At 50.0% G+C, this 13,704-nt stretch overlaps 1 protein-coding gene across 2 annotated transcripts in view; it reads right to left on the reverse strand.

The window, feature by feature from the left end:
- Positions 1–363: 363 nt before the first annotated feature.
- Positions 364–13,704, reverse strand: part of MDGA1 (MAM domain containing glycosylphosphatidylinositol anchor 1) — a 155,098-nt gene continuing 141,757 nt past the window's right edge. For both annotated transcript variants that reach the window (XM_026122974.2, XM_064509527.1), the window contains exons 16-17: positions 12,281–12,389; positions 364–10,634 (exon numbers count right to left, since the gene is read on the reverse strand). In XM_026122974.2, the coding sequence (XP_025978759.1) occupies positions 10,543–10,634; positions 12,281–12,389 (201 nt within the window). In that variant the 3' untranslated portion in view covers positions 364–10,542. The remainder of the gene's footprint in view (positions 10,635–12,280; positions 12,390–13,704) is intronic.

Here is a 13,704-nt window from a genome sequence, read left to right on the forward strand (position 1 = left end):
GAGATTTGGAAAAGGTGGCCAACAGTGCAAGGTAACGGAGCATCAAGGGAGGGCAGAGTGAGGCTCTGTGCTGCCCACCCCACTTGACCGTTGCACAGCTCCCCCAGCACTGAGTGCCCCAAATCTACCAGTGCCATGTCCAATGACCAGCTGCCACAGGGGGCTGAGCAAAAATGAGAAGCCTTCCCCAGGGACCTAACCAGACCTCTTGGAAACCCCCAAGGGTCAAACATGCACCTCAGCATTAGGCAGTAATACCAGCTTCTCCCTGCCCCAACCACTGTGAGCACAAATTGTAAGCTGTATCCAGGTTTCCTGGTTGTCATTCCAGCTTGGCACAGACAGACACACAGACACATGCACTTGAGTACTGCAGCTTTATTTGAATGAAACAATCCACACTGAGATTCTATAGATTATATGGCGGGTGCGTCAGGGTCGGGGGGTGGATGAGGAAACGTCTATAAAACACCTCACCCTGTTTCAAAGGTTCAGGTCAGTTCCCTTTGTGTTTTGTGCTTTAAACATTGTGAATGGCTTGGTATCGTGGTGGTGAGAGGGTTCCAGCTCCGCTTGATGACAGTGGTGGCACCCTATGAGAGGCGGAGCGGGACAGGACAAGATGTGGTGGCAATGAGGGAGGTGGGTGGAGGATGGGGCTCTGTTCCAGGACCCCCACCCAGGATACTGATGGCAAAAGAAACATGAGAGGACCCCCCCCCGTCCTCCATATTATCCCCAAATACACAGAATCTGTGTGTAGCTTATTTTTGGGGGGTGTTTATAAACGCTTCTGTCAGGTCAACATATTCTACTGGCCTCGGCGACCTGGAAGCATAAGGGTGGTGCGGTCTCACTGGGTCTGGATCCCACTGAAGTGGCTCACCATTGGGCCTGAGCTGGTTCTCCCTGCCACTCATAGAGCTGAGGACGGGATTTTGGTGTGATCCCCTTCTATGGGATCCAGTGACGAAGTCTTCTGCTAATCTCTCCATACTGGAAATGAAATGCCTGGCACGGATAAGTTCAGGGTGGGGGATGGAGTGAGGAAGAGTGTGGGAAACACTGCCTGAAGCTCAAGCTTGGCCAAAGATGGGAGATACCACACCTGCCTCCCCATAAGACAGCTGCACGTTGGGCAACAGCCCCTCCACTGTGTTCACTGCAACACAGGCAGGATGGTTCTGGCTGGGAAAAGACCCAAGCAAAACAATGCTGGAATCACATTTTCCATCCCATCTAGAGGTTAGAGATTGTCTCTATGCTGTCAGGAAAAAACTGTGACCCAAACCACAAAGAAAGAGTCATATCTGTAGCATCCCCAGCTTTTTGGAAATGGCTTGAGAGATGAATGCATGCTGTGCAGCCTTCTATGGTGAGACAGTAAAGGTCTCTAGAACTGGGAATATGGGCCAAGCTACTCTATTTGAAAGCACTGACACTAGGCCACTTTACCCAGAGTTCATGCCAGCAGTTACATCAATGCACTGGGAAGCTGGGGGTGGGAAGGTAAGGAGGACAAATAGCCAGGCTCAAGGAGAACAAGAGGTCACCTCCAGCAAATTCTGAGAGGGTCTTCTCGTCCCAGTATAGCACATACCCGAGGCCCTTAGAAAATAACCGAACAAATGCACAGGAAAGCTCCTGTGCTCCCCAGTGTGTGAACACCTTCCTCCATTGGCATCTGAATTTTCCCAGGGAAATTTCCAGTGCTCAGACCTCCCTCACTGCTTAGCCTCTGTGTGGTACATGCTGCCATACACACAGAAGACTTAAAATATTGTCCCTGGTCAGTGATTATGGCATTTCAAAGACAAAAAGAAATATATTTTCTCCTCTCACCACAATGCAGGCACTGTCTGAGCCTCAACCCTGGTGACCATGCTGCTGTGGCCTCTTCTCACTGTCACTCTGTGTTTATTGATACCAGTAACTGGTTCCCAAGAACAAGCCCCAGGGAGACAACACATACCAAATGTGGCACCTTGGAGGGTGCTCAGCATCGTGCCTGAAGTGCTCAGCACAGGATCAGGCACTTGCAGGGGAACATCTGCAGTCAGCTCCTGGGATGGCTGAGGGATGGGCTGGACCAGCAGGAGACCTGCAATGAGCTGAAGTGTGGACAGTGTGAGAAGGGAGAGGTGGGAACCAGCTGGTGATGCTGCTGCCTCCAAAAAGGGCTTTTATGTCCTTCCCCACTGCATTGCTAGCAGCTGCTAGGCACCCACACCTCAATTTCCAGTCCTGATTCCTTTACATGCTGCTAACATCAAACACCTCACCTCACCAGCGCTGGATATACCAGTGCAAACAACACCTGGAGACAGCTTCACCCCAGTGCCACACTATATAAAGCAGTCATCAAGAGAAAACTAGCTGGTGCTGCCAGCAGCAGTTGAGAGGCAGACAGGGAAGTGGGGCAGCACTCTCTCTTAGCTGGTTCAGACTCAGCCTGTGCCCTGAGCAGCTGTAATGCTGAGGGCAAAGGAGTTGCTACTCACCCAGAGTGGCTAAGAAGGAGAGATAACCTCTGGCATGTTCCAGCTCCTACCCAGTGCCTGGCTTTGCTGATTATCTGAGGCATACTATAGTTATGCAAGCTTTGACCATCAGCGAGCAAATCTCCATTATAACAGCTGGGTTTTATGCGCCTGAAAGCCACACCACTGCCTAAATGGCAGACCAGAGCCAAAGACCACCTCTTTGCGAGCAGCAGCTGGCCTTTTATCTTCTTATAGGCCTGGCTGGTAGATGGGGAGAACATATAACTACATATGCAGGGCAGTTGCTCAGGTAATTGCCCTTCACTTGGCTCTATGCTTCAGCCAAGGACCTGGCCGTTATAACATCAAACAGAGCCAGCAAAGCAATGAGGTTTGAGTGCCTACACTGCTGTGGATGCCCCTGTATTATGCTGTGTTGGGGCCACCCTAGGGATAAAAAACCCCACTGTAAGTCAGGCATTCATGGCCAAACCCCTCTTTAGGAGAAGAGTTAACAGGAGCACAAAACTTTGCCTCCTTCCACAGCAGCAAATGGCTTATAAGTCATCCCAGACCCATGCAAAACCCAAATTTACCACAGACCTTCACAGCTCTCCAGAAAAAAACATGTTCACCCAGCTCTCCCTTTGCAACAGCTTCCAACGCAGACAGTGTCTCCCTCTCCCTTGTTCCTTCGTTCTCTGCCCCATGCTGGAAATCCTGCAGCAGGAAAAGCAGCAGAGTGAAAGGAAGCACTCGTGTGCTGGGATCTGAGTGCTACCTCCCTTCGCAGTTTGCCCGTGGGATCCCCTGTGGGGGCACAGCTCCCGCACTGCCCGTCAGCGGAGGCATCCGCCCCTCAGGCCACAGCAGCGCTCCACACGGGACGAGGCAGGGCTCCAAGGCACAGCCGGCTCACTTGCCAGTTCAGCTGCCTGCTCTTCGGAGCCCTGGCACAGTGGGCAGGGTGGCCTGGCAGGCGTCACGCAGCTCCGCATGCTAGCTACCAACCGGGGCACCTGCTGTTTGATGGGCAGCTGGCTCAACTCGGAGTCGTTCGGCCTCTTCGCACACACATGTGCTGAGGATCTGGGGTCAGGTTGGCACAACTTACTGGTATGGGTCCAGTCGGGAAATCTAGTCTGAGGGCTTTTCTTTAGTATCCATCATCTAGCAAGTGAGAACTTGCCAGTTAAAGCCCATACTGCTATTTAAAGCCCACCACCAGTGAAATGCAGTGTGGAGCCTGGCCTTCCCCCTCTCCTTTTCAAGAATAAAACAAACATGCTTTATTCCATCCTTCCAGGTGCCCATGGGGCTGTTATGAGACCTCTTTTGCCACTGAGGAAATCAAACCACTGCACCAGGATGTAACCTGCATTAGGTCCCTGAGGGAGGCAACATGCACCCTGAAATGCTCCTGTCTTCCAGTTGCACCACTGCTGCCCAGGCAGCCCCACCAGCCCCTCTGGCTATGCCAGGGCTGCCAAGGTGAGAAGGCTAATGTGCCAGAACAGATCTAAGCAATGCAGAGCGTTGTGGGACTGAGCCCTGCAGTCCCCAGCAGCCAGCCAGCTGGCCACACAGCATGGGGACACAGCCAACCTGGCAAACCTGCTGCCTCCATCCCCTTGAGGAAGAGGCTTGATGGCAAAACTGAGCGGTATGGCTGCACTCAGCTGCAGTACACTGAAATTAGTCAGGAGAGATTGGACTTACTCACTTACCAAAAGCTGTGAGAGTGACAAAGTTTCATTTTCTCATTTAGCAGGATTAAAGGGCTGTTGATCGAGGCTCATGCCCACATTACACCCAACCTGGGGGACTAGATCCAAGGCACACTCAGCCAAAATGGAGTGGGATGGTGTGTCTCTTCCATGGCCGTGAGGTGCCCTGGAGGTTACAGCCCCTTGCAAGCTGCATCTCCTGCCTCTCTGGAAAGGTCATTTGGGTGATGGTGGCCCAGGGCTGCCCTGCAGTGCTCCCTGGGATGCATATGGCCTCCAGGGCACATTTGGCTGTCTCTGGTTTGCCATGACCACGCCAGGCTCTGGGTAGCCATAGAAGACCCCAGATTCCCCCCACAGCTGGCTAGGCGGTGGCAGGCGGTGAGCCCAAACAGCATGTGCCACAGCTGGACTGACTTTCTCCAAAGAAGGGGCCGAAAAGCACATACATACCATAGCTATCATTTGGGATGCTGAGTATACCAGGGCTATTCAGTTCCCTGCTGGAAACCACCAGACGCCAGTTATTACCACAAAGTGTAAATTGGGTCCTGTTAAAATGCAATTTCCAAAGCTTTCCAGGACTTGTTTCTCTGCAAATGCCTCGTTTCTGCATTAAGTGCCTTCCCAGGCTGAGCTGGATGAACAGTTAACAGTGGGGCCACAGTACAGTACAAAAGGAGGCAACACCTGGCTTCCCCAGCAGCCTGCACAAGGCTCTGCTGCCCTATGCATGGTGACTGCATGGTGGGAGGCACCCACACTGGGGGCAGCCTGGAAAAGAAAAGACCGCCAGGGCAGTTCAGTGGAGAAAGAGAGAGGAACCAGGGCTGGTCTCTGCTAAAGCCAGGAGTGTCAGAGGGGGTCTGGTTTGCACAGGAGACACTCACAGTGCAACTTCCGTCTCCATTAGAAAGCAGGGTCCTGCTCCCTGGGCACAGAGCAAGGCATCGCTGGGAGCCGTGACACTGCCCCACAGCACCCAGCTTAAAGCACAGGGCCCACGGTGCTACGTCCCCCTGAGCCCATCACTGGCCTGTTCAAAGGCACCCGCAGGGGTCAGGGTGCTGCAGCATTCCAGGGGGAAGGCTGCAGGTACGTATCCATCCACATGGCTCTCAGATGGAGAGGACCAATGCAGCAGTACCCTCTGCTCTCTGCTTTAAGGCAAATATTTGTCTCTTTGAGCAGGGTGACTTCTCTTCTAGGAGAGAAAGCACACCGGTTCCTTTCTCTGTCACTGCCTGGAGCAGACCAAGGTCCTCAGAGCAGTGTGAAGGACCTCGTGTTTAATTCCCACAGGTAAAACTTCCAACCTCAGCTTTGCTGAGAGCTTGGGGGGGGGCAGCAGGGTTTGCTCCTGCAAGCGCCTTGCATGGAGAGCAATCCATACTGGAGACAAGCAGTGATAGTGCAATGGACAGACACTTCTCCTAACAACACCAGTTCCTACTCTCCAGTGACCATCCCTTTTGGACTGAGAAGTGCAGGACACCACCCCAAAATAGGGCTGTTTTATGAGTACAGGATGCTGGGCAGGGCCAGGGCGAGGGGCTGGAACCCATTGCCTGCTCCGCCTGTGGCACTAATGCATTTTTGTGTCATTCTGGAGTAGGGCTCCCACAGGACTTTGTATACTAAGAGATTAAATTTCAGTACTTTGAATAGCAGCAGGGAATAAAACACAATTTGTATCATCATTACTACACACACACATATACCCACAAATTATTCTTGCTAGACTATCCTGAAATTTACCAGCCTAAACACCTGAAAAACCTCAGTTTTTCCCTGATTGCTACCCTACCTCTTCCCAGAATAAAACTACTTCCCAGAAGAAGAGCTCCGTATCATTTCTCCCACAGCTGATACTCAGGCAGCATGCTGTGTGATTCTGCAGAGGCAGATCTGCACACATGCCAATCATAACAATTCAGAGTTTGGTAGATTTTGAATCATTTGCGCACTAAGCAACGCACTGAAGTTTTTCATGCAGATGAAACATCTTTTCTACTCCCGTATGCCTGGGAAGAGTTACACTCAGGCATTCCAAATTATTTAACTTCACATCAAATGAAACATATTAGCTCTGTCACTTTCCAGTGGCTGATCTACATGGAAGAATAATGGCTTATGACTATTACCAGCCAGCAGCTGCTTTTTAGAGCAAGCGGTAGGAATTTACGTTCTTATTTTTAAAAGCCCTAGATTCAAGTCCGGTTGATGACCTGTTATTGGAACTTTCACTGAACTGTGGAAAACTATAATAAAAAAGTATTCTTTCAGAATACAATGAACAACTGCAAAAAGAGGTTTCAAATGAAAGTTTCTTTGTAAGCCCCACTTGTAACTACAGAGTAGCATTCACTACTTCTAATATCTACAACTTATACCCAGGAGCCTGTGCACACACATATTTTCCGTTTTATGTCCTGAAAAAGAAAGAAATTGAGTATATATCGGCTTACACCCACACAGCATTCTTCCTAATGTACTTCTACAACTACCAAGCAGAGGTCTCCTTGTAAATAAAAACAGTCTCTTAAATTTATATTGCACTTTTCTTCTGCAGGGACTTTCATACTATGTACAGGAATAATCTCCACCATCACTGAAATGCAGCAACTTCTGGAGTGGAATATAGCAACTACTCAATAGGCACAGAGCAACATAAAACATCAGGAAGCGAAACGTAATGCACCCAGTTGGGACTGCAACAGATATGTAAGAAAACAATCTGTAATTACATTTAAGGACTGTAATTTAGCCAGAACACTGTGAAAACTGTGAGGGGATCTTTAATTGCAAGGGGTAAGGAGAATGGCTTTGTATCTCACTTGGGATGCGTTACTTCCTCAAGCAGAATTGCCCCTCAAGCATGTGGCTAGGTTAGTAAACCACTAATGCTTCTTCCCTTGGACAGAGGGACACTGCCCCCTCCACCACACCACACATGAGCCTCCTTCCTCTCAAAGCTCCTCATCATTGCTGCTAAGTGCCTCTTTCCTCTGCTACACTCTGAGCATGTCTGCCAGGGAAATGAGTTCCTGCCTTTCTTCCTCTGTACTTCTGACATGCTGAGGCACTCGGGTTAATGACTTTCCCCAAAACATACCACTGGCTGCTCTCAAGCTAGAGATAGCAGAGCAGAGGTCTAAGAGGGAAGGCACTCCCTGAGATTTATATGCAGGCCAGTGGGCCAGTGAGCAGCACACCTGAGCCCTGCAGCAGCAGGAGGCTTCATCCCTGGCCAGAGTGATCTGCTTGTTCTGCTCTGGACCCACGGCGCAGGATGGGCTGCTTGACCCCTGAGCAGTGGGTCAGCTTAGTGAAGCATTTGCATCCTTCTTTGCAGGCACGGTGCTAGCAGCAGGGCCTAGACATCCTCCCCACAGGTCTCCCTTTCTAAAAATGTGGTGTCCCTTTGCTGGCACTTGCCTCAGAGATAACGCTTTGTCCGTGAGTCTGCAGCTGCTCACCATCACACTCTTCCAAAGGCCTAAGCAGTCAGTAGAAGCAAGGCCATGAGATGCTCACAGCCTAAAAGGTGATGTGGTTACCCTGGGCTAACTCTTACAGAAAGGAAAATACTCCCTTCTCCACTTCTACTCCATGAAAGCCCCCCAGCATCAGCAAAATAACATACATGTTTTGCAGCTGACAGATCAGGAGCCACCATGAAGCATCCAAGGGCCCCTGGAAAGTACCAGCTCTCTCCTAGGAATGAAAGCAGACTCTTACCAGGAAGAGGAGGATGACTTCTTGCCTCTACCAAACCCTAAGGAAATGAAAAGCACTAGACTGAAAGAGCTCAGCTGAAAGAGTGGCAGGGGTGCTGGCTGCCCATGAAAATAGCAATGGAGAGCAAGGAGCAGAATCACTCTAGGAGACCACTACATCCCACAGCATTGCCAGGCCATGAGAGACAGCCTCAGGTCTCCCAGTCAAATATACTGTGTGATCCAAGTCTGGGTTCTGGAGAGAGGAATGGAGATGGAAAAGATGGACAGGGCACAGTCCTCATTCTTGGAAGTGGAGAAAATCAACAAAACAGGAGCAAGGGAGACCCTTATTATCCCCTTTCATGTCTTGCAAGACATCATATGAAGGAGCTCCCCTTGTTCCTTGGAGCTGATATGCTTTTTTCTCTCTGATGCTGGCCAGGGAGCATTAGTGCAGATGAACTCCCTTCCAGCAGCTGGAGAGAACTGGTTTCAGGACTTTAAACTGGATCTCTTGGGATTAAATGAAAGCTCTCGTCCTCCATCAGTGGAGGAAATGAGGCTTCAACTATTTCAGGAAGCCAAGCAATACAAGAGGCAGATAATACATTCAGGTAATTTTAGTCAAATGTTACTGTCCCAATATATTCATCAGAAGCGAGGAACGAGCCATGGACACTGGGGGCTTCTTTAGGGACCTTGTACCTCTGCGATGCCCCTGATGTGGAGTTCAGATGGGCTGTCCCTTAGAAGGAAGAGTCCTGCTTAAATGAACTGCCTGAGCATGGGCTAGTAAACCCCAATCCACAGTAGCTCTGCCCTGTGCAGGGAGGTAAGATATACCTGGAGCAGCTTCCAGTCGCAGCAAGGCTATTATGGCTCCAACTTGGCCAGTGGGGGTTCATATGGAGCAGCAAGTGCCTCCACACTGATTTCCCCCTAGACCAAGCCACAAGAATGGAGTGGACAAACCTGGCTGCAACAGGTCGGGAGCAGAGAGACATCGGATTTACCCTTTCATGATGCCAGCAGGAAAAAAGATGAAATTCCAATCACTGTGTCTGTTCCCCCTTTTTTTAGTGGCAAAACAGGTCCATAGTTCAGAGTAAACCTCTCTTTTGAGTCAAGCTTCCTGCCTTCATCCATCCTTGGGCATTTCGCTGCCTGTTCCACCTTTCAGCTTCTCTGCCCACCACTTTAATGATGGAAATCGAGTAGCTTCAAGACTGTCCATGCTGACAAAATTCAGCCACCTTTCCTCTGAGCAATAATGATGTTGCCACATTTCACCCTCTCTGCAGCTAATGGGCTGCACATGCTAAAAAGGCCTCAGGATGTGAGATGGCCATTTCAGAGCTGTCTGGACTGGCAGGGGCTGGAGTGTGGGCAGAGGACCCATGGTTTGTGGTGGAGAAGGCTGAAATGTGTGACTTTTCCCATAATCCAAAAAGCTTGAGCTGGGGGAAGTTAAGACATTGAATAAAAGACCAAAATAAATAGTTAACGAAGGAGAGGCTGAGAAGCAATCCTGGGCCTAGGGCTGAGGCAACTCTCATCCCAACATTCACAGAGAAGAGCTGATGTGCAGTGACTCCCCACCTTCCCACCCCACCCCACCTCATCCCATTGCATTCCTCAGCCCCACAGAGAGACCTTCCTGTTTGCAGCTCTTATGTGCTTTCACAGTTTCTCTACCCAGCAAGAGGTGCTGAGAGAGAAGGAGGCTTTCAGAGGCCAACGCTGCAGCTGGATTCAGCCGGGACTTCTCCACCTCTCAGCATGGTCCATGTGATGGGTCCATTCCTCATCTGTCTTCTTTGGGCTAGAGGGTGGAAAGCACAGAGGGGTGGAGAAAGGAAGGCAGCACTGGCCAAAGCAAATCACACACGGGGCACTTAAACACATGAGAGTCTGGAAGATGCGGATGTGCAGAAGCACATGCGGTGCGAGGCAAGATACTCCAGCCACCAGCACGCAGGGCAGCTGCTGCCCCACACTGAGGCCGGCCGTGTGTCACTGCAGGGCTCTGCAGCTGGAGTGGAGTAGCCGCAGCCCGTGGGAAGGCCTGGAGAGCCGAAGGGGAGTACTGTGGCATATGTCCACCAGGCAGTGGACTCTGCAGTAAAGAGGGTAGAATTTTCCGGTAGAAATTTGTGCTTTAATATATTTTTGTTTGTTTGTTTAAAACAAGTCCCTACTTCCCTGAGGAAGCCCTGTCCAACATTCCCAAGGAAACATGGGGGTGGTTTTTCCTCCTTCATTTGCTCTTTACACTTCTTCATTCCTATTTTTGTCTTTCATTCCTTGTTTTCTGTGTGTTTCTGTTTCCTTCCTTCCTTCCTTCCTTCTGCTCTTTCTTTCTGTCTCTCTCACACACATGCTTTTTTGATTTCGTCTTTATTTTTTTTAATTTTGTTTGTTTTAGACATTATGACTTTCTCAAGGAGTCCTCCAGCTCTGAACCAGATCCCTTTGCGTGATCATGCCTATCAGTCTTTGGTAACATATGGACACTTTGGTGTGCCAGTGAGGAGGGGAGGAAGAGGAGCAGAGGTGGCTGAGTAGAAAAGGAGCAGAAATGTCTCGGTCCGAAGGGACACTTGCTTGCCATCATCTGAGCAGCATGTAAAGGAAGAAAGTCAATGGGCCACAAAGACAAGGGCTGTGCAGGACTGGGACTCCACTTCCTGGAAGAGCAACCGCTACCAGACAAAAAGAGAGGGAAAGAGAGGCAATTACTGATGGGATGGGTCCAGATGCATCAAACAAGTCAATGCACATTAGTGCCATATCCTTCCCTCCCACTCCAAAACATGAAGCACATTCCAGATCTCATGAAAGATCTTTCTACCCTCCCCTGGACATTTTCAAAGCTTCCCAAAATTATTTCTTTTCCAGCTCAGGAGAAAACGTTAAATCTTAGTTACTTCTGCAAACCAACTTTCTCTTCATCCCCAGAAGACTGAACTTGAATCAAAAAAAAAATGATCTGTTGGTATTTTGGCTACAGTTTGGCCAGTCTAGGTTAAAACAGACCTTGAACTTCACCTGGAATTTTAAAATTTTTAGGGTATTCTGACTATTTTGAGGGTTTTTTTCCCCTTTCACCTTTGGAGTTAACAAAATTACCAAAAGTGACTCTTTCTCAACAAGTTTTTGTTTCTGATAGTTATTATTCCTTCAAAAATAAATTTAAAAATTGCATCTTGCTCACAAGACCCTGGCTGGCTCTGGTCTGTATGCATTGAACGTCTGCTCTCCTGCCCACTTGGGGCATCTTGTTGAGGGTGTAGGCAGGGCTACACTGAGGTGAGAGGCACAACAGTGATTCCCACTCAAGGACTATTATCAGTGCACCTTGCTATGGCTTTAAGTTATGACACATGCTAGTGAGAGTGGAATTGTCTCCATTTCTGCAATGCTGGAATGAGAAAGATGTGGCTGGTCTGGGATAGGGCTGGTGGGATATACGAAAGGTGATGACAGAGGAGGGATTTAGCTCTGATTTTAAATTCATAGACCAAGCTGTCTTTTCTTGCCTGCAAAATGATTGTTTTGTGTGTAAATACCTCACTGGTGTAAACTCTAAAGAACAAGAAATGGGACAGTGTTGAAGACCACTGTACAGCTAAGGGGAATGGAAGAAAATCAAGCTGAAGGAACCGTAAGCTGACTATCTGACTCTGGTGAATTAGGCCAGGGAATTATCTCTCCAGTGAAGACATGGAGCATGGTCTTATGGATGCTAACAGCTTAGCTGAAGCACCCACTGTGAGGATCAGGGGGGAGAGGTGATATCCAGCTCAGGTAGCCTGCTCGCATCCCAGAATGTGTGATACTCTGCCTGGCTAAACCTCTCTGCTTGGAAGGAAATGGGAAGAAGCTCAGTTCTCCCTGGCTCCAGGCCTCAAGATGCAGAATTTTGTTGCTGGAGAAGGACTGACTTAATGCTGCAGAAGCCCTTAAAGTCTGAAGATCTCTCTCTTTCCAAAGCTCTCATGTCCAGGGTTTCTGGGAAACAAGATATTGCAGAAGCCTTTAGCTACCTGTGGTGTATGTCAGGGATGAGACCCCAACCCCAAGATATTAATGCAGACTTCAGCAAGCTGGCGTCTGGCAGCACAGTCCCTAAAGGATCTGGTTATTCCTTCGAGCTCTTGATGACTCATAACTACAAAGCACAACTTCAAGGGCCTGGCAGCCCCTCTGCTGACTGAGACAATCAGACCATCTTCTGGGACCCATCCATTCATGAATGTGGTTCGAAATCAGCTGAATATCCCGAGCACATGCATTCATCTGTGCACTCACACTGACTCTTTTTCCTCTGAGGCAAGCACACTCTCACCCTTATTTGGGCCAATGGGCTTCCTCGGACAGTCTCCCTTTTTCAGAGTGACATCATCGATGGCAATGTCCCCCTCATAGCTTGTGCCACGGACGCCTTCGAAGATGATCTGCAAGCAGAGCGACAGAGCACAGAGTGAGGCTGAGGCTGCAGAGGAACCTCTCCCTTTGGAGGAACAGCCCTACTGCAGGGCCCTGCAGGGATGAGTAGGGCACAGACTGGCTGTCATCAGGTCCCAGCAGTCCTAGAGGGAAAGTCCCTCTTTCTCGCAGCCTTAGCAATTTCTTAGGAAAGTTCAAGCACTAGTAGCTGACTTTTATGGCAGTTCCTACTCCCAGCCTCCCTCTTCTCTCACAGGGGCAATGCCTCCTCTCACAGACTCCAAAGCACTTCCTCAAAAGAAAGCTAATGCTGCTCATGGCTGCTCCACTACAGTGTTCCCCCGCCAAATGACGTTCTTCATCTCCACAAAGGCTCTTTCTACCCATTGCTTCCCAGCAGGAAGCCAAGGTCCTCAGTGCAAGCCATTAGGCCAAGCTGGGGAGCAACATGCATCCACAGCCCGCGGGTTGAGAGGAAGGGGAGCCAGAGCCTTAACGTCTGCCTAAGACCCTTGCAAGGCTACGGCCATCTCTGGATACCATGCTCTTCAATACCTGAGGTGGCTGTCGGGCTGGTTTCCTGCAGGGGTCCTGTTCCTGGGCTGATTGCTCGTCAGATCCTGGCCTCCCACCCTCACTCCACACCGGGAAGAGCAGGGAGACTCGTCTTGCTGTTCTCCAAGCTGGACTGCTGTGGCTGTGTCAGCCTCAGCTCCCTCACTGGTCTCCATAGCCCCCTGCCTGTGCTCGCAGCCTGGATACCGCTCAATCACTGCCCACTGGGGCAACGGGGAAAGGCAGAGAGCAGCAGTCCCATCCCGTGCCTGCACACTGAGCCCCAGTCACAGCCCAGTGCTGGGGCTGCAAAGCTCAACAACGTTGCAAGAGCCCATCCAGCTGGAGGTGCACAGGGACTGTTCAGGGCTGAGTTATGCTCAATGGGGTATAACTCATGCTGCCGAGTGCGCTATCCATCCTTATCATCCAGCACATCCTCAAACATGGGCCCCCTCTCTTCCATCATGGCAAATCCACTCCCAGTCATGACTCTCCTCCCATTAACCATTCCCCCTCATCTTAGCACTGGCAAACTCATACCGCCCCCCCACCCCCACCCCATAGGTTTCCCCCCAGGAATAGCTAATATTTGCTCAAACCACAGTGAACACTGAAAAAGACAAATCACTGCACAGCCTGCATGGATCACCCTGAAACAACAAGGCAGTACGCCTGGGGTGGACAGGGAAAAGTACTGGCCAGACGGAGCATCTGTGCACATCCCTAAGTGAATGATTCCTCCCTATTTCTTCAGTACTCATAAGA

The sequence above is a fragment of the Dromaius novaehollandiae genome, chromosome 3, assembly GCF_036370855.1.
Source record: "Dromaius novaehollandiae isolate bDroNov1 chromosome 3, bDroNov1.hap1, whole genome shotgun sequence".
Taxonomy (NCBI): Eukaryota; Metazoa; Chordata; class Aves; order Casuariiformes; family Dromaiidae; genus Dromaius; species Dromaius novaehollandiae.